General features: G+C 44.4%; 1 protein-coding gene across 4 annotated transcripts in view; it reads left to right on the forward strand.

Moving 5' to 3' along the window:
• The window catches only part of LOC137359319 (phosphoribosyl pyrophosphate synthase-associated protein 1), a 63,421-nt gene that overhangs the window by 30,147 nt on the left and 12,830 nt on the right, over nt 1-20,444 (forward strand). For 3 of the 4 annotated variants that reach the window (XM_068025342.1, XM_068025343.1, XM_068025345.1), the window contains exons 4-6: nt 15,079-15,145; nt 16,907-17,079; nt 17,435-17,550. In XM_068025342.1, coding sequence (XP_067881443.1) covers nt 15,079-15,145; nt 16,907-17,079; nt 17,435-17,550 — 356 coding nt within the window. Of the gene's footprint in view, nt 1-14,733; nt 14,829-15,078; nt 15,146-16,906; nt 17,080-17,434; nt 17,551-20,444 lie in introns of those variants that run through there. The other variant, XM_068025344.1, reaches the window with a different exon arrangement.

Below are 20,444 nucleotides of genomic sequence, written 5' to 3' on the forward strand. Positions count from 1 at the left end.
TCTTCATAGCTGAAAGGCTACAACCCAGGCAACATCCTGATGACTCTCCTCTGCACCCTCACCAGTGCAATCACATCCTTCCTAAAGTGTGGTGCCCAGAACTGTACGCAGTACTCCAGCTGTGGCCTAACTAGCGTTTTATACAGCTCCATCATAACCTTGCTGATCTTATATTCTGTGCCTTGGCTAATAAAGGCAAGTATCCCATATGCCTTCCTAAAATCACCTTATCTACCTGTGCTGCTGCCTTCAGTGATCTCTGAACCAGTACATCAAGGTCTGTACTGCCTAGGGCCCTACCATCCATAGTATATTTCTTTGCCGAAATGCATCACCTCATTCTCAGGATTAAATTCCATTTGCCACTGCTCTGCCCATCTATATCGTCCTGTAATCTAAGGCTTTCCTCCTCACTTTTTATGACACCACCAATCTTCGTGTCATCTGCGAACTTGTTGATCATACCTCCTATGCTCACGTCTAAACCATTAATGTACGCAACAAACAGTAAGGGTCCCAGCACCCATCCCTGCGGTACACCACATTGAGGATGTAACTAGTAGAATAGATCAGGGAGAACCAGTGGATGTGGTGTATTTGGATTTTCAGAAGGCTTTTGATAAGGTCCCACATAAGAGGTTAGTGTGCAAAATTAAAGCACGTGGGATTGGGGGTAATATACTGACATGGATTGAGAATTGGTTGACAGACTGGGAACAGAGTAGGAATAAACGGGTCTTTTTCCAGGTGGCAGGTAGTGACTAGTCGGGTACTTGGGCTCCAGCTATTCACAATATATATTAATGACTTGGGTGAGGGAACTAAATGTAACACTTCCAAGTTTGTAGGTGACACAAAGTTGGGGGGGAATGTGAGCTGTGAGGAGGATGCAAAGAGGCTCCAATGTGATTTGGGCAAGTTGGATGAGTGGGCAAATGCATGGCAGATGCAGTTTAACATGGATAAATGTGAGGTTATCCACTTTGATTGTAAAAACAGGCATATTATTATATGAATGGTGATAGATTGAGAAAGGGGGAGGTGCAGTGAGACCTGGGTGTCCTTGTACACCAGTCGCTGAAAGCAAGCATTCAGGTGCAGCAAGCAGTTAGGGAGGCGAATGGTATGTTGGGATTCATTGCAAGAGGATTTGAGTACAGGAGCAGTTATATAAGGCCTTGGTGAGACCACATCTGGAGTATTGTGTGCAGTTTTGGTTTCCTTATCTGAGGAAGGATGTTCTTGCCTTGGAGGGAGTGCAAAGAAGATTTACTAGGCTGATTCCTGGGATGGCAGGATTGACATATGAGGAGAGATTGGGTCGACTAGGCCTATATTCACTAGAATTTAGAAGAATGAGAGGGGATCTCAGAAACCTATAAAATTCCAACAGGACTAGACAGGCTAAATGCAGGGAGGATGTTCCCGATGGTTGGGGAGTCCAGAACCAGGGGTCACAGTCTCAGGATACGGGGTATGTCATTTAGAACTGAGATGAGGAGAAATTTCTTCACTCAGAGGGTGGTGAACCTGTGGAATTCTCTACTGCAAAAGGCAGTGAGGCCAAGTCATTAAATATATTCAAGAAGGAGCTAGATATTTTAATGCCAAAGGGGTATGGGCAGAAAGTGGGGACAGGGCACTGAATTAGACGATCAGCCATGATCTTTTTTTGAGTGATGGAGCAGGGTTGACTGGCCTATTCCTATTTTCTATGTTTCTATACCACTGGTCACTGGCATCCAAATGCAAAAACAGCCCTCAACCATCACTCTGCCTCCTGCCACTAAGCCAGTTTTGGATCCAAATTGCCCTGGATCCCATGGGCTCTTAGCTTCTTGAGCGATCTCCTATTTGGGACCTTGTCAAAAGCCTTACTGAAGTCCATGTAGACTACATCAACTGCTTTACCCTCGTCCACACCTAGTCACCTCAAAAAATTCAATCAAATTTGTTAGACATGATCTCCCCCTGACAAAGCCATGCTGACTATCCTTGATTTGATTTCTGCCTCTCCAAGTGGAGATTAATCCTGTCTCTCAGACTTTTTTCCAATAGTTTCCCTACCACTGATGTTAGACTCACTGGCCTGTAATTTGCTGGTTTATTCCTACTACCCTTCTTGAATAATGATACCATGTTCACTGTCCTTCAGTGCTCTGGCACCTCTCCTGTGGTCAGAGAGGATTTGAAAATTTGTGTCAGAGCCCCTGCTATCTCCTCCCTTGCCTCACATAACAGCCTGGGATACATCTCATCTGGGCCTGGGGATTTATCCACTTTTAAGCCTGTTAAACAGCTAATACTTCCTCCCTTTCAATGCTAATATATTCAAGTATATCCCAATCCCCCTCCCTGATCTTTACACCTACGTCGTCCTTCTCCATGGTGAGCACTGATGAAAAGTAATCATTTAAAACCTCACCTATGTCCTTCAGCTCCACACACAGATTGCCACTTTGGTCCCTAATGGGCCCTACTCTTTCCCTGGTTATCCTCTTGCCCCTTAATATTCTTAAAACGCCTTGGGGTTTTCCTTTATCTTGCCTGCCAGTGTTTTTTCTTGCCCCGTCTTTGTTCTCCTAATTACTTTAAGTACCCTCCTACACTTTGCTCCTTTAGGGCCCCTGCTGTTTTCAGCCCTCTGAATCTGCCATAAGTCTCTCTTTTTTTTTTTTCTGATCCGATCCTCTTTATCCATTGACATCCAGGGTTTCCTGGACTTGGTCTTTCCTTTCACCTTTTACGGGAACATGTTGGCCCTGAACTCTGTTTCCTCTTTGACACTCACTGGTCTGATGTAGACTTTCCTACAAGTAGCTGCTCCCAGTCCGCTTTGGTTAGATCCTGTTTTACCATATTGAAATTGGCCTTGCCCCAATTCAGTTCCTTTATTTCTGGTCCATCGTTGTCCTTTTCCATAACGACCTTAAATCTTAGAGTTATGGTCACTATCCCCGAAATGCTTCCCCACTGACAGTGGTTAGCACCGCAGCCTCACAGCTCCAGCGACCCGGGTTCGGTTCTGGGTACTGCCTGTGTGGAGTTTGCAAGTTTTTCCTGTGACCGCGTGGGTTTCTGCCGGGAGCTCCGGTTTCCTCCCACAGCCAAAGACTTGCAGGTTGATGGGTAAATTGGCCATGGTAAATTGCCCCTAGTGTAGGTAGGTGGTAGGAGAATTGAGGGAAGGTGGGGATGTGGGATGGGATTAATGTAGGATTAATATAAATGGTTGGTCGGCACAGACTCAGTGGGCCGAAGGACCTGTTTCAGTGCTGCATCTCTCGATGTCTCTATGACTGACACTTGTACCACTTGTCTGGTTTCATTCCCTAGCATTAGGTCCAGTACCGCCCCTTCTGTTGTAGGGCTTTTTACATGCTGGCTCAAAAAGTTCTCATGGATGCATTTTAAGAATTCCGCCCCCTTTAAGCCTTTTGCACAAAGACTGTCCTGAGAAGTGTGAGGTGATGAATTTTGGGAGGACCAACAAGGCAAGGGAATATACAATGGATGGTAGGACACTAGGAAGTACAGAGGATCAGAGGGACCTTGGTGTACTTGTCCATAGATCACTGAAGGCAGCAGCACAGATAGATAAGGTGGTTAGGAAGGCATATGGGATACTTGCCTTTATCAGCCAAGGCATAGAATATAAGAGCAAGGAGGTTATGCTGAAGCTGTATAAAATGCTAGTTAGGCCACAGCTGGAGTACTGTGTACAGTTCTGGTCACACTATAGGAAGGATGTGATTGCACTGGAGAGGGTGCAGAGGAGATTCACCAGGATGTTGCCTGGGCTGGAGCATTTCAGCTATGAAGAGAGACTGAAAAGGCTAGGGTTGTTTTCCTTAGAACCGAGAAGGCTGGGGGGAGACATGATTGAGGTATACAAAATTATGAGGGGGTTAGATAGGAAGCAATCTTTTCCCTTGGCGGAGAGGTCAATAACCAGGGGGCATAGATTTAAGGTAAGGGGATTTGACGAAAAATTATTTCACTGAGTATGGTTGGAATCTGGAATACACTGCTTGAAGAGGTGTTAGAGGCAGGAGCCCTCAACATTTAAGTGTTTAGATGAGCACTTGAAGCACCATAGCATACAAGGCTACGGGTCAAGTGCTGGAAAATGGGATTAGAATAGTTAGGTGCTTGATGGCCGGCACGGCCACAATGGGCCGAAGAGCCTGTTTCTGTGCTGTATAACTGACTCTATCCCAGTTAATAGGGGATTTCAAATTCCTCAATATTATTACCCTATTATTTTTACACTTGTCTCTGAATTTGCCTACATATCTGCTCCTCTATCTCTCCCTGACTGTTTGGAGGCCAGTTCTGATGAAGGGTCACTGACTTGAAAAGTTAGCTCTCCTTCTGTCTCCACAGATGCTGCCAGACCTGCTGAGTGTTTCCAGCATTTCTTGTTTGTGTCTCCCTGCAAGGATGTTGGTCCCACTCCGGTTCAGGTGCAACCCATCTGACTTGTACAAGTCCCACCTTTGCCAGAAACAGACCCAGTGATCCAGGAAACTAAAGCCCTCCCTTCTGCACCATCTCTTCAGCCCCGCAGTCATCTGCTCTGTTCTCCTATTCCTATACTCACTGGCATGTGGCACTGGGAGTAATCCAGAGATTACAACCTTTTGAAGTCCTGCTTTTTAATCTGCTACCTAGCTCGCTAAATTCTTGTTGCAGGACCTCATTCGACTTTCTACCTATGTCGTTGGCACCAATGTGCATCCTTGACCCTAGCAGCAGGAAGGCAACATAACATCCTGGAGTCACGTTTGCGGCCGCAGAAACGCTGTCTGTACCCCTGACGATTGAATGCGGAATCACTATAGCTCTCCCATTCTTTTTTCCTTCCCTCCTGTGCAGCTGAGCCACCTGTGGTGCCACAGACCTGGATCTTGCTGCATTTCCCTGAAGCTATCTCCCTCAATAGTATCCAAAGCAGAAAATCTGTTAGATAGGGAGATGGACCCAGGGGACTCCTGCACTACCTGCCTAATTCTTCTACTCTGCCTGGTGGTCACCCATTCCCTTTCTGCCTGAGCAGTCTTTACCTGCGGTGTGACCACCTCCCTGTACATGCTATCCATGATGATCTCAGCCTCGCGGATGCTCCACAGTGTTCCCAGCCGCCGCTGCAGATCTGAAACCGAGTAGCTGCAGCTGGAGGCACTTCCTGCACATGTGTTCGCCTGGACACTGGAAGTGTCCCTGACTTCCCACATTGCACAGGAGGAGCACTCCACACTGCCGAGCTGCCATGCCATGACTTACCCTTAATCTCTAATTTTTGAGTAATTTATTTACACTAGGGATCTTGATTCCCTAAAAAAAAAAAGCTACTTACTATATTTTTTTTTAAAAACTGTCGACCTTGCCCTACTCCCAATAAACATTATTACCACTAGTCGTCTTCTTTGGCCTCCTTGTCTTGAGAGACAATGAGTAAGTGCCTGGAGGTGGTCAGTGGTTTGTGAAGCAGCGCCTGGCATGGATACAAAAGGCCAATTCTAGAGTGACAGACTCTTCCACAGGTGCTGCAGATAAAATTGGTTGTCAGGGCTGTTGCACAGTTGGCTCTTTCCTTACACTTCTGTCTCTTTTCCTGCCAACTGCTAAGTCTCGTCGACTCGCCTCTCTTTAGCCCCACCTTTATGGCTGTCCGCCAGCTCTGGCGATCACTGGCAACTGACTCCCACGACTTGTGATCAATGTCATAGGACTTCATGTCGCGTTTGCAGACGTCTTTAAAGCGGAGACATGGACGGCCGGTGGGTCTGATACCAGTGGCGAGCTCGCTGTACAATGTGTCTTTGGGGATCCTGCCATCTTCCATGTGGCTCACATGGCCAAGCCATCTCAAGTGCCGCTGACTCAGTAGTGTGTATAAGCTGGGGATGTTGGCCGCCTCGAGGACTTCTGCGTTGGAGTTACGGTCCTGCCACCTGATGCCAAGGATTCTCTGGAGGCAGTGAAGATGGAATGAATTGAGACGTTGCTCTTGGCTGGCATACGTTGTCCAGGCCCTGCTGCCGTAGAGCAAGGTACTGAGGACACAGGCCTGATGCACTCAGACTTTTGTGTTCCGTGTCAGTGCACCATTTTCCCACACTCTCTTGACCAGTCTGGACATAGCAGTGGAAGCCTTTCCCATGCGCTTGTTGATTTCTGCATCGAGAGGCAGGTTACTGGTGATAGTTGAGCCTAGGTAGGTGAACCCTTGAACCACTTCCAGAGCGTGGTCGCCGATATTGATGGATGGAGCATTTCTGACGTCCTGTCCCATGATGTTCGTTTTCTTGAGGCTGATGGTTAGGCCAAATTCATTGCAGGCAGACGCAAACCTGTTGATGAGTCTCTGCAGATACTCTTTTCTGTGTGGGATGTTAATGCAACATCGTCAACAAAGAGGAGTTACCTGATGAGGACCTTCTGAACTTTGGTCTTTGCTCTAAGATGGGCAAGGTTGAACAACCTGTCATCTGATCTTGTGTGGAGGAAAATTCCTTCTTAAGACTTGAACGCATGTGACAGCAGTAGTAGTACTAGTTACCACTAGTAAACTTCACTAATACTAATAAAATTTTACATTTACTGAAATTACCCGAGTTTTGAAAAATAAATGAGGAAAATACAATAGCAAAATATTCACCAACCAATCACTTACCTGTTTACCTGTGATGCCACTTTTATTTTTTCTCTGAATGTGGAGCTCCCACAGACTGAGGCCAGCCTCAGCTAGCTGTTTTGAGACTCTCAGGCCGCTCCCCCCTCTCACTGTTTTGATGCTGCCGAAGTTTGGTGGTGGGTTCTGTTTCCAGAGTGTATTGTAGGTTGGATACACTAATGCAGCAGTTGAATGTCTGGCATGTAATTATCAGCTATTTAGATTGTTTTGTACATTCCCCAGACCCTCCCTGTCTGTCCCCTCTGACATACATCTCCACATGTTGACAATAGTGGAGAACAGGACTGAATCCCCACCCCACTCCAAAACCCAAGTCTGATACAGCTGACTAGCAGTTTGGAGCAGGACCCCTGGTTGATCTCCTTTCTGTAAGTGGGAGCTGCTTCTGCTGGTTGTATCCCTTCCAGTGCACCTACCCCTGTGTATATAAAGTCTTTAATGTCCAAAAGCATTCCTAGGCGCCTCACTAGAGGAAAGGAATGTGCACAGAGCCTTATGGGAAGTTTCAAGAGATGATGCAGGTATAGATTTTACGGGGTCTTGTAAAGACTGGGAGAGTGGGTGAAGGAAGGAGATTTCTCAGCAGATGGACTGAGGTAGCTGGGAGCTCCGAGCATATGGGATAAAGGGAGGGTATGGGGTAGCTGGAGAAGATTGCATAAGTAGAGTGAAGTGAGGCAAGTGAGATTTGTAACTGAGGATAGAGAATTTCAGTTGGATATATTGGAGAGTAGAGCTGATGTAGGGCAGGGATGATGGGGAAGAGTTGAGTTGCCATTGCTGGTGATCTGCTTGGGACGAGGTGAGGTAGAACCAGGAAGGAGTGGCTCATTGGAAGAGATATGGGCAAAGGATGATGTGGTCAATGACATTGAATTTGTACAGAGATCTAGGAACGTAGGAAATAGGAGCAGGAGTAGGCCATTCGGCCCCTCGAGCCTGTTCTGCCATTCAACTAGATCATGGCCGATCTACCACAATGCCATTTTCCTGCATCATCGCCATATTCCTTTATCTTTTAATATCTAGAAACCTATTGATCTCTGTCTTGAACATACTCAATGACTGAACCTTCACAACCCTCTGGGGTAGAGAATTCCAAAAGATTCACCTCCGAGTGAAGAAATTCCTCCATCTCTGTCCTAACTGGCCTGCTTATTCTGAGACTGTGTCCCCTGGTTCTAGACCCCACCCCCAGCCAAGGGAAACATCCTTCCTGCATCTACCCTGTTGTATGCTTAAGATGACGCAAAGGGTTAGTGTGGTTTGATCAGACTGAGCAGCGTTGAAAGATTTGAAGAGGAAGAGGTGAAGGCACATTCGTGAACATTCACGAGGAGCAGGAAGTCTCTGACCTAGTGGTTGGTTAACTTCGGCACAAAAGAAGGATCTCCCCTTTTTTTTCAGGAAAAGTTTGAATAAAGTTATGCAGCACAAGGTTGGGCTATCTGGCATGTTACACTTTGGGTCCTGAATTTGGGTTTTTACTTTTAGTTCAGCCAGCTAAATATTCAAACTGTAACAATGAATTAAAGCTGCCATTTATTGCATCACTGCATGTGATTGACGAGCGCACTTGCAAATCTCTGCTTGGATGGTGAATGAGCCTCGCTGTTGGAGGTAATTCCAGTCCCTGTAATGCAGACATTGCACACAATGTTTAACCAAAAACATTGGGGTACTGTCGCAGAACTGACCCACTGAAAAAAGACTTGCATTTATATAGCGCCTTTCAAGACCACTGGAAGTCTCAAAGCGCTTTACAGCTAATGAGGCACTTTTTTCGAAGTGTAGTCACTGTTGTAATGCAGGAAACGTAGTAGCCAGTATGCGCATAGCAAGCTCCCACAAACAGCAATGTGATCTGATAATGACCAGATGATTTGTTCTGATAAATATTGGCCAGGACACTGGGGATAACTCCCCTGCTGTTTGAAATAGTGCCATGGGATCTTTTACATCCACCTGAGCGATCTCATGGGGCCTTGGCTTAACATCTCAACCGCAAGACAGCACCTCCAATAGTACAGCGTTCCCTCAGTACTGCACTGGTGTGTCAGCCTTGATTTTTATTATTTTTTTTTTGTGCCCTGGAGTGGGACTTGAACCCGGAACTTTGACTTGGGCAAGAGTGCTACCAACTGAGCCACAACTGACATTGAGTTGTGGAACTTAATAATTGACAATCTAGTGGTGTGAGACCCCTTGGGGATGAGCAACCATAATATGATAGAATTCTTCATCAAGATGGAGAGTGACCTAGTTGATTCTGAGACCAGGGTTCTGAATCTTAGTAAAGGAAACTACGAAGGTATGAGGTGTGAGTTGGCTATGACGGATTGGGAAACATTACTTAAAGGGATGACGGTGGATAGGCAATGGCAAACATTTAAAGAGCGCATGGATGAACTGCAACAATTGTTTATCCCTGTCTGGTGCAAAAGTAAAACGGGAAAGGTAGCTAACCATGGCTTACAAGGGAAATTAGAGATAGCATTAGATCCAAGGAAGAGGCATATAAATTTGCCAGGAAAAACAACAGACCTGAGGATTGGGAGCAGTTTAGAATTCAGCAAAGGAGGACCAAGGGATTGATTAAGAAGGGGAAAATGGAACACGAGAGCAAGCTTGTGGGGAACATAAAAACTGACTGTAAAAGTTTCTATAGGTATGTGAAGAGAAAAGGATTGGTGAAGACAAATGTAGGTCCCTTACAGGAACAGGGGAATTTTATTATGGGGAATAAAGAAATGGCTGACCAACTAATTGCATACTTTGTTCTGTCTTGACAAAGGAGGACACAAATATCATACCAGAAATGTTGGGGAACACAGGGCTTAGAGGGAGGAACTGAAATAAATCAGTATTCGAGAAATGGTGTTGGGGAAATTGATGGGATTGAAGGCCGATAAATCCCCAGGGCCTGATGGTATGCATCCCAGAGTACTTAAGGAAGTGGCCCTAGAAATAGTGGATGTATTGGTGGTCATCTTCCAAGATTGTATAGACTCTGGAACAGGTCCTACAGATTGGAGGGTAGCTAATGTAACCCCACTATTTATAAAGGGCGGTAGAGAGAAAGCAGGGAATTATAGACCAGTCAGCCTGATGTCTGTAGTGGGGAAAATTCTAGAGTCCATTATCAAAGATTTTATAGCAGAGCACTTAGAGAAAAGTGGTAGAATCGGACAGAGTCAGCATGAATTTACGAAAGGGAAATCATGCTTGACAAATCTACTAGAATTCTTCGAGGATGTAACTAGTAGAGTTGATGAGGGGGAGCCAGTGGATGTGGTTTATTTGGACTTTCAGAAGGCTTTCGACACAGTCCCACATAAGAGGTTAGCATGTAAAATTAAAGCGTATGGGATTGGGGGTAGTGTATTGCGATGGATGGAAAATTGGTTGGCAGAAAGGAAACAAAGAATAGGGATAAATGGGTCTTTTTCCGAATGGCAGGCAGTGACTAGTGGGGTACCGCAGGGATCGGTGCTCGGACCCCAGCTATTCACAATATATATTAATGATTTAGATGAGGGAACTAAATGTAATATCTCCAAATTTTCAGATGACAAAACAGGGTGGTAGGGTGAGTTGTGAGGAGGATGCAGAGAGGCTTCAGGGTGATTTGGACAAATTGAGTGAGTGGGCAAATGCATGGCAGATGCAGTATAATGTGGATAAATGTGAGATTATCCACTTTGGTAGCAAAAACAGGAAGGCAGATTATTATCTGAACAGCTATAAACTGAGAGGGGGGAATATGCAGCGAGACCTGGGTGTTCTCGTACACAGTTGCTGAAGGTAAGTATGCAGGTGCAACAGGCGGTACAAGCAAATGGTATGTTGGCCTTCATAGCGAGAGGATTAAAGTACAGAAGCAGGGATGTCTTGCTATTATACAGGGCCTTGGTGAGGCCACACTTGGAATATTGTGTGCAGTTTTGGTCTCCTTATCTGAGGAAGGATGTTCTTGCTATAGAGGGAGTGTAGTGAAGGTTTACCAGACTGATTCCTGGGATGGTGGGACTGACATATGAAGAGAGATTGAGTCGGTTAGGATTATATTCGCTGGAGTTCAGAAGAGTGAGGGGGGAATCTCATAGAAACCTATAAAATTCGAACCGGATTTGACAGGGTAGATGCAGGAAGGATGTTCCTGATGGTGGGGGAGTCCAGAACTAGGGGTCATAGTCTAAGGATACGGGATAAACCTTTCCAGACTGAGATGAGGAGAAATTTCTTCACCCAGAGAGTGGTGAGCCTGTGGAATTCGCTACCACAGAAAGCAGTTGAGGCCAAAACATTGTTTTGAAAAAGGAGTTAGATATAGCTCCTGGGTCTAAAAGGATCAAAGGGTATAGGGCAAAAGCGGGTACAGGCTACTGAGTTGAATGATCAGTCATGATCATAATGAATGACGGGCCGGACTGGAACCAATGTCCTTGGGGGTGCTTTTGCTAACGCTGTTGGGGAGGGTTTAAACTAATGTGGCAGGGGGATGGGAACCAAATGAGGTCAGTGGACAGTAAGGAGGTAGTAACTAAAGCCTGTAAGGAACTAGATAATGAAGTCAGCGTGACTAAGGGAAAGAGTAGGCAGGGAGCAGATGTACGCAAAGGGACTGGTGGTCTGAGGTGCATTTGTTTTATTGCAAGAAGTGCAGTAGGTAAGGCAGATGAACTTAGGACTTGGATTAACACCTGGGAGTATGATGTTATTGCTATTACTGAGACTTGGTTGAGGGAAGGGCATGATTGGCAACTAAATATCCCAGGATATCGATGCTTCAGGCGGGATAGAGAGGGAGGTAAAAGGGGTGGAGGAGTTGCATTACTGGTCAAAGAGGATATCACAGCTGTGCTGAAGGAGGGCACTATGGAGGACTCGAGCAGTGAGGCAATATGGGCAGAACTCAGAAATAGGAAGGGTGCGGTAACAATGTTGGGGCTGTACTACAGGCTTCCCAACAGCGAGTGTGAGATAGAGGTACAAATATGTAAACAGATTATGGAAAGATGTAGGAGCAACAGGGTGGTGGTGATAGGAGATTTTAATTTTCCCAACATTGACTGGGATTCACTTAGTGTTAGAAGTCTAGATGGAGCAGAATTTGTCAGGAGCATCCAGGAGGGTTTTCTAGAGCAGTATGTAAATAGTCCAACTCTGGAAGGGGCCATACTGGACCTGGTGTTGGGGAATGAGCCTGGCCAGCTGGTTGAAGTTTCAGTAGGGGACTACTTTGGGAATAGTGATCACAATTCTGTAAGTTTTAGAATACTCATGGACAAAGACGAGAGTGGTCCTAAAGGAAGAGTGCTAAATTGGGGGAAGGCCAAGTATACCAAAATTCAGCAGCTGTTTGAAGGTAAATCCACATTTGATATGTGGGAGGCTTTTAAAGAGAGGTTGTTTAGCGTGCAGGAGAGACATGTTCCTGTGAAAATGAGGGGTAGAAATGGCAAGATTAGGAAACCATGGATGACAGGTGAAATTGTGAGACTAGCTAAGAGGAAAAAGGAAGCTTATATAAGGTCTAGGAGGCTGAAGAAAGACGAAGCTTTGGTAGAATATCGGGAATGTAGGACCAATCTGAAACGAGGAATTAAGAGGGCTAAAAGGGGTCATGAAATATCTTTAGCAAACAGGGTTAAGGAAAATCCCAAAGCCTTTTATTCATATATAAGGAGTAAGAGGGTAACAAGAGAAAGGATTGGCCCACTCAAGGACAAAGGAGGAAAGTTATGCGTGGAGTCAGAGAAAATGGGTGAGATTCTAAACGAGTATTTTGCATCGGTGTTCACCGAGGAGAGGGACATGACGGATGTTGAGGTTAGGAACAGATGTTTGATTACTCTAGGTCAAGTCGGCATAAGGAAGGAGGAAGTGTTGGGTATTCTAAAAGGTATTAAGGTGGACAAGTCCCCAGGTCCGGATGGGATCTATCCCAGGTTACTGAGGGAAGCGAGAGAGGAAATAGCTGGGGCCTTAACAGATATCTTTGCAGCATCCTTAAACACTGGTGAGGTACCGGAGGACTGGAGAATTGCTAATGTTGCTACCCTTGTTTAAGAAGGGTAGCAGGGATAATCCAGGTAATTATAGACCGGTGAGTCTGACGTCATTGGTAGGGAAGCTGCTGGAGAAGATACTGAGGGATAGGATCTATTCCCATTTGGAAGAAAATGGGCTTATCAGTGATAGGCAACATGGTTTTGTGCAGGGAAGGTCATGTCTTACCAACTTAATAGAATTCTTTGAGGAAGTGACAAAGTTGATTGATGAGGGAAGGGCTGTAGATGTCATATACATGGACTTCAGTAAGGCGTTTGATAAGGTTCCCCATGGAGGCTGATGGAGAAAGTGAGGTCACATGGGGTCCAGGGTGTACTAGCTAGATGGATAAAGAACTAGCTGGGCAACAGGAGACAGAGAGTAGTAGTGGAAGGGAGTTTCTCAAAATGGAGACGTGTGACCAGTGGTGTTCCACAGGCATCCGTGCTGGGACCACTGTTTGTGATATACATAAATGATTTGGAGGAAAGTATAGGTGGTCTGATTAGCAAGTTTGCAGAAGCCACTAAGATTGGTGGAGTAGCAGATAGTGAAGGGGACTGTCAGAGAATACAGCAGAATATAGATAGATTGGAGAGTTGGGCAGAGAAATGGCAGATGGAGTTCAATCAGGGCAAATGCGAGGTGATGCATTTTGGAAGATCCAATTCAAGAGTGAACTACACAGTAAATGGAAAAGTCCTGGGGAAAATTGATGTACAGAGAGATTTGGGTGTTCAGGTCCATTGTTCCCTGAAGGTGGCAACGCAGGTCAATAGAGTGGTCAAGAAGGCATACGGCATGCTTTCCTTCATCGGACGGGGTATTGAGTACAAGAGTTGGCAGGTCATGTTACAGTTGTATAGGACTTTGGTTCGGCCACATTTGGAATACTGCGTGCAGTTCTGGTCGCCACATTACCAAAAGGATGTAGATGCTTTGGAGAGGGTGCAGAGGAGGTTCACCAGGATGTTGCCTGGTATGGAGGGCACTAGCTATGAAGAGAGGTTGAGTAGATTAGGATTATTTTCATTACAAAGACTGAGGTTGAGGGGGGACCTGATTGAGGTGTACAAAATCATGAGAGGTTTAGACAGAGTGGATAGCAAGAAGCTTTTTCCCCAGAGTGGGGGATTCAATTACAAGGGGTCACGAGTTCAAAGTGAGAGGGGAAAAGTTTAGGGGGGGATATGCGTGGAAAGTTCTTTACGCAGAGGGTGGTGGGTGCCTGGAACGCGTTGCCAGCGGAGTGGTAGATGCGGGCACGATAGCGTCTTTTAAGATGTATCTAGACAGCTACATGAATGGGCAGGAAGCAAAGAGATACAGACCCTTAGAAAATAGGAGACAGGTTTAGATAGAGGATCTGGATCGGCGCAGGCTTGGAGGGCCGAAGGGCCTGTTCCTGTGCTGTAATTTTCTTCTTTGTTCTTTGAGCAGGCTCAAAGGGCCGAATGGCCTACTCCTATTTTCTATGTTTCTATTGTTCAGAATGTTAACTTTTTCACTCCTCTTGTGCCTATTGCCATTTAACAGTCATGCACCATTTACCCAAAAACCCACTACTGGGTTTAATCAGAGGTGACTCCTTAGAAATACAGCAGAGCAGCCAGGGTGACTTTCTCTTTCCTCCAGTGGGGTCTGTGTAAACAGTCATTGGTCTGGAGTTGTGGCCATCACAATCTCTTAAAAGAAATGAGTGCCAATGGTTCAACATTTCCGGCAAAGTTTATAAATGTTCAATCCCGGTAGAGAGTTGCCTGAATTTTGATGTCTCCCAGAAGTCCATGCCAGCCTTCACCCTTGCACCCCCACCCCACCCTCCCCCATCATTAACAGATTCCATAGAATTGGTTCTGTCATTTTATGGAAAGGATTGTAACTAATTGTATAAATAATAGGTTTTAATGTAACTCTCAGCTGCTTTTCCTTGCCTACTTTCTTCAGAATTGGCACAAGAACGGTGGGATGAATAGCTTCTTCCGGTGCTGTAGAATTCTGCTACTGTTTCACCACAGTGAGCTCTAATGTCGGGCCCAGGGGACAGTTGGAAGAAGCACCTCCTACTGGTCAGGTAAAATGTCACTGTTGCAGGCAGTGGGTGAATTGTGCTTTCTCTGCTTGGGCTTAGTGCAGGAAGGGTTCTAGTATTGGGAGGATGGAGAGAATGGGATGCACTTGAATTATATCTGTGTTTTTCCCAAAATGGACAGGTGCCTGTTATCTGTAGCGTGAAACAGTTTGTTTATAGGCTGCAGCAGTGTTTAACTTCAGCTAAAGGTTAATTAAAATGTCATATTAGCATGTTGCATTGTGTCTTGCAGAAACCAGGGTGGAGATAAAAGAATCAATTCGTGGGCAGGATATTTTTATCATACAGACTATCTCGAGGTAAGTGTGGTCTGGCAGCCAGCTCAATAATGAGTGTCGTTCTGTGCAGTGTTGCTGGAGCGAGTGTGGGGGCGTCCGTGGTGTGTTAGAAGGTTTGAGACTAATGCCTGGAATGGGCGGGTTGTCTTATGAGGAAAAGTTTGACAGGCCAGGCTTGTATCCGCTGGAGTTTAGAAGAGAAAGAGGTGACTTGATTGAAACATATGAGATCCTGAGGGGTCTGGAAAGGTGGATGTGGAAAAGGATGTTTCCCCTTGTGGGAGAATGTAGAACTAGGGATCACCCCTTTAAAAATAAGGGGTTGCCCATTTAAGACAAAAATGAGGAGAAATTTTTTGAGGGTCGTGAGTCTTTGGAATTCTCTTCCTCAAAAGGCAGTGGAAGCAGAGTCTTTGAATATTTTTAAGGCAGAGATAGATTCTTGATAAGCAAAGGGGGTGAAAGGTTATTGGGAGTAGGCGGGAATGTGGAGTTGAGGTTGCAGTCAAATCAGCCATGATCTTATTGAATGCAGAGCAGGCTCGAGGGGCTGAGTGGCTTACTCCTAATTTGTATATGTGTGTGTTGTGGGGTTGCAGAGAAGTTATATCCTGGTGTTATGCAGGTGTTAACTTTCTGCAGCTGGTGGTTGGATACACAGTCTAAGATTAGTGCGTGGGCTGCATGTCACAGCACAGGAAAGCGAGACCCCAATGCCGCTCGGTGCATTATAGAAAACAATCAGACTCTGCTCTCACCATCCACTGGAATTATGTATTCTTGTCTGCTTCCAGGCTTTATGAATAAATTATTCAGGAGACCAAAGTTAACTTTGGTTTTACAGCATCAGTAGTAGGATGACTTTCTCCATTGTGTGCCTATTTGAGTGAATGAGTGGGTACCCTTGTGCGCGTTAATATTTCCCATTAACATTTTATAATGACAAAAAACTGTCACCCACTGACTAAGGAGCCCTTTCCTCTCATTCTTCTGCAATGTTGATGTAAGACACTTCACCATTATTCAGGTCTCCCTATTCTGTGCACAGCATCATAAGTGTCTGCTGTGTAAATATTTTGTTTTATCAGCTATAGTTCAATATAAATTAATTTGACAGTGGAAACCTAAAACAAGATCAGGTCACTCTATTACTGGTAAATGTGAGGAGAATCCTGTGGAGTCCTGGAATAGAATGGATCTGAAGCAAGTTCTACAGAAAGCATGCTACCAAACTCACCCATACTCAGGAACAGTGTCAACACTGATGACTTGAAGAGATATGGAAGCTCAAAGTCTGTTGATTTAAAAAAAAAAAAAAATCCAAATATGTAACACACATGCTGTCCTGTTCTCTCCTAGCTCAGACTTCGGTCCTTTAAATTTTCCATCAGTTGGAGAACTGGTAAACTTGAGCTCATCTCAAAATGCACCAATCAGGGAGCAACCTTTTCCACTGCTGCTCATTTGAGCAGAAGTTATAATCAGTGTTGTGCACAAGGGAACAAGGAGTCATTAGAGGTTTATGGGCTGGATCAGAAGAGCTTGCTTGCCGTGACACCCACCTGACTGCCTCACAGAGGCGGAAACTCTGGATCCTAAGACAATTAAAATGCTGCAATGGTGATTGTATGCTTCTGCAGGTATCTTTGCCTTTGGAGATAAGATAAGCAAAAGGTGACTCTTCAGTTGATGGCTGTGCTGGTGAATACACATGTCGGAGTTGAGTGAACTTGCGCTATTGTTGAGAGGCTCCGCCCAGGCTAATGAATTGTTTTTTTGCAGAGATGTTAACACGGCTGTGATGGAATTACTGATCATGGCCTATGCCTGCAAAACGTCATGTGCTCGGAACATCATTGGTGTCATTCCCTACTTCCCCTACAGCAAGCAGTGTAAGATGCGAAAGAGGGGCTCCATTGTGTGTAAACTACTTGCATGCATGCTGGCCAAAGCAGGTGAGTAATACTGGGGGAGGAGCAGTGTTTGTGATACTTTGGCATGTTATTTCTAATTATTAATGTTGGCTCTGTTTATTCTGCCAAATCATAAATACCTTCAGTGTATAATGAAAAGGTGGGGAGTGGTAGTGACAGCAGGAAATGTTTACTGTCTTTCCTTTCTCTGCAACCTTTTCCATTGAAGGTGGTTGTGTTTACATCCCGACTGCTGCAAGGGACAGCAGCAGCCAGATAGAAAGACTTGATAGTACAGATGTGGGGTTGTATTGAAGCAGATTCAATATTAGAGACTGTTTAACTTCTGTTTAAAAATGTTTGAATGCTTGGTGAAGCTTGTGTGCTGTGTCCTCAGGTTTAACCCACATTATCACAATGGACTTGCATCAGAAGGAGATCCAGGGCTTCTTCAACATTCCTGTTGACAATCTTCGAGCATCGCCATTTCTCCTGCAGTACATCCAGGATGAGGTGAGATTGTGGGACCTTGTGTCGTCTGGTGGGCATTAGTGGGATTAGGACATGTTTGCACTGTACCTGCTAGTGAGCTGTTCTCGGTTCTACTTGGGCATGGAGTGACTTGAAATTGACAACTCAACCATTTGCCCAATAATCTTTGCCTTCTCTTTGCTACAGAAATTCAGAACTAATCCCACTGTCCCACTCTCTCCTCATAACCCTGTACATCCCTTTGATTCAAATATTCATCTAGTTTTCCTTTTTAAAAGATGCTATAATTTGTTTTAACCAGTCTGTGGAAAAGCAGTAAAATTCCTTCCAACCTTTCATGTTTGATTTTTAAATTAATGGGTGCTCATCAGACTCCCCAACTAGAAAAAGATTTTCCCTATTTCACAATTTTAAAACCGCTTTGCTGTCTCTGCTCTAATATGCAAAGTATCTTGTTTCAGCTGATAACTATAGTTTCCTATTCTTGGCATCCTTCTGGTGAATCAATGCTGTATGCTGACTATTACTTGAATATCCTGCCAATGATGCATCCAGAATTGCGCACAGCACTCGGTGGCCTAGCCACTGCCAAGTGCAAATTAATTATTACTTCAGTACCACTGTATTCTAGCCCCACAAGACCTAATTATCTATATGAACGAAGAACAAAAGTGGTCCCAGCGCTGACCCTCACATTAAACCACCTCCAACCCTTTTCCAATCTATGCAGCAGCCATTGAGCTAACCTTTTATATTCTGTACATCAATCAACATCCTATCCATGCTGCTATATTTCTTTTGAACCATATGTTAGAATTTTTGTAACCAACCTTTTCACTCTATACTTTGTGAAAATTCATGTGTCCCATCAACTGCATCCCCTTAATTGATGCACTTCCATCTTCTATCCACTGTATTCCTGTTGAGCATCTGTTGCTTCAAAACAAAGTCTATAATATGAACTTTCTTTCTCTTTGCCTCTGAAAATAAGTTAACAATTGAGATGAATGAAATGTTTAATTGAGGCAGTGAAGTATAATTCAGAACAAATACAGTGTGTGGTGCATTTGCATGTACTGGAAGCTACATATATTAATACACCGGGCCCTGTTTGCAGACAGAAAGAACATGTACAAGCATTGTGCCTGTTTCAGCTAAACAAAATAAATGACAGCCATTCTCTGGTTCATTCCTTAGGGCAATGTCTTAACCAATCAGTCAAGCTGCGCGGTTTAAATTTCAAACCGTTAACTGTCAGTCACCATAAACTAGTGCATTCTCCATGGCAATGCCTCTACCAATCACAGTTCACTTGCCAACTAATCAGCACTCTCTCTTCTCATACAGTATAAAGTTGTTTTCCCTTACATTGGTATTCTTGCGGATTGTCCTGATGAGTGCAAGATGAAAAGCTTCGACAACATGTCTCTATTTTCAGCAAAAGCAATGGTCCTAGGACTTGCCCTTGGGAGCACCCCAGTCTACCATCTTCTAGTCTTAATAATAACTATTTGCCATGACTTGCTGTTTTGTTAAGCCATTCTTTTATCCAAGCTGACGCTGACCTTCCTATTCCATGAGCCTCAATTTGAGCAGTCTTTTATGTGGTACTTTATCAAACGCTTTCTTTAAAATCTAAATAGGCAACATCCATTGCATTCCCTTTATCGGCCTTCTGTGTTACTGTATCAGAAAGGAGACGAAAAGGAGAGAAAAATTCCAAGAGTGGGCCCCACCATCCGTGGTTAACTAAAACAGTTGAAGATAGTATCAAACTTAAAGAAAAAGCCTATATTTGTGCAAGATGGGACACAGGTCAGAAGATTGGACAGAACATAAAGAACAGCAAAGAAAAACTAAAATATTGATAAGGAAGGTAAAATTAGTACAAGAGAAAGCTAGCTAGAAATGTAAAGACAGATAATCAGTGTTTCTATATGTATTTAAAAAGAGTTAACAAAGTGAGCGTTGGTCCTATAGAAAGTGAGTCTGGGGAATTACTGGATAATGAGATGGCAGATGAATTGAAAAGAGATTTTGCGTCGGTCTTCACTATTGAGGATACAAGTGGCATTACAGTATTAGCTGTAAGTCAGGAAATGGAAGGGATGGAGGAACTCAAATTACAACCAAGGAAGTGGTACTGAACAAATTGTTGGAGCTATGGGCTGACAAGTCCCCAGGTCCTGATGGACTTCATCCTAGGGTGTTAAAATAAGTGGCTAGTGAGATAGTTGATGCTTTGGTTTTAATTTTCCAAAATTCCCTAGATTTGGGGAAGGCTCCTTTTAGATTGGAAAATAGTGAATGTAACTCCTTTTTATTCAAAAAGGGAGGGAGACCAAAAGCAGGAAACTACAGGCCAGTTAGCTTAACATCTGTCTTGGGGAAAACGTCAGCTACTATTAAAGACATTACAGCAGGGCATTTAGAAAAATTCAAGGTAATCCGGCAGAGTCAACCTGGATTTGTGAAAGGGAAATCATGTTTAACTAATTTTTTGGAGTTTTTTGAGAGAGTTACACATGCTGTGGATAAAGGGGAACTGATGGATGTATTGTACTTAGATTTCCAGAAGGCATTTAATATGGTGCCACATCAAAGGTTTTTGCAGAAAATAAAAGCTCATGGTGTAGGGCGTAACATGTTGGCATGCCAATAGAAGATTGGCTAGCTAACAGGAAACAGTAAGCATAAATGGGTAATTTTCTAGTTGGCAAGATGTAATGAGTGGTGTCACAGGGATCAGTGCTGGGCTTCAACTTTTTACAATTTATATAAATGACTTAGATGAAGGGACCGAAGGTATGGTTGCTAAATTTGCTGATGAGACAAAGATAGGTAGGAAAGTAACTTGTGAAGAGGATATAAGGAGGCAACAAAGGGATATGGATAGGTTAAGTGAGTGGGCAAAG

The sequence above is a fragment of the Heterodontus francisci genome, unplaced genomic scaffold (genome assembly GCF_036365525.1).
Source record: "Heterodontus francisci isolate sHetFra1 unplaced genomic scaffold, sHetFra1.hap1 HAP1_SCAFFOLD_524, whole genome shotgun sequence".
Classification (NCBI taxonomy): domain Eukaryota; kingdom Metazoa; phylum Chordata; class Chondrichthyes; order Heterodontiformes; family Heterodontidae; genus Heterodontus; species Heterodontus francisci.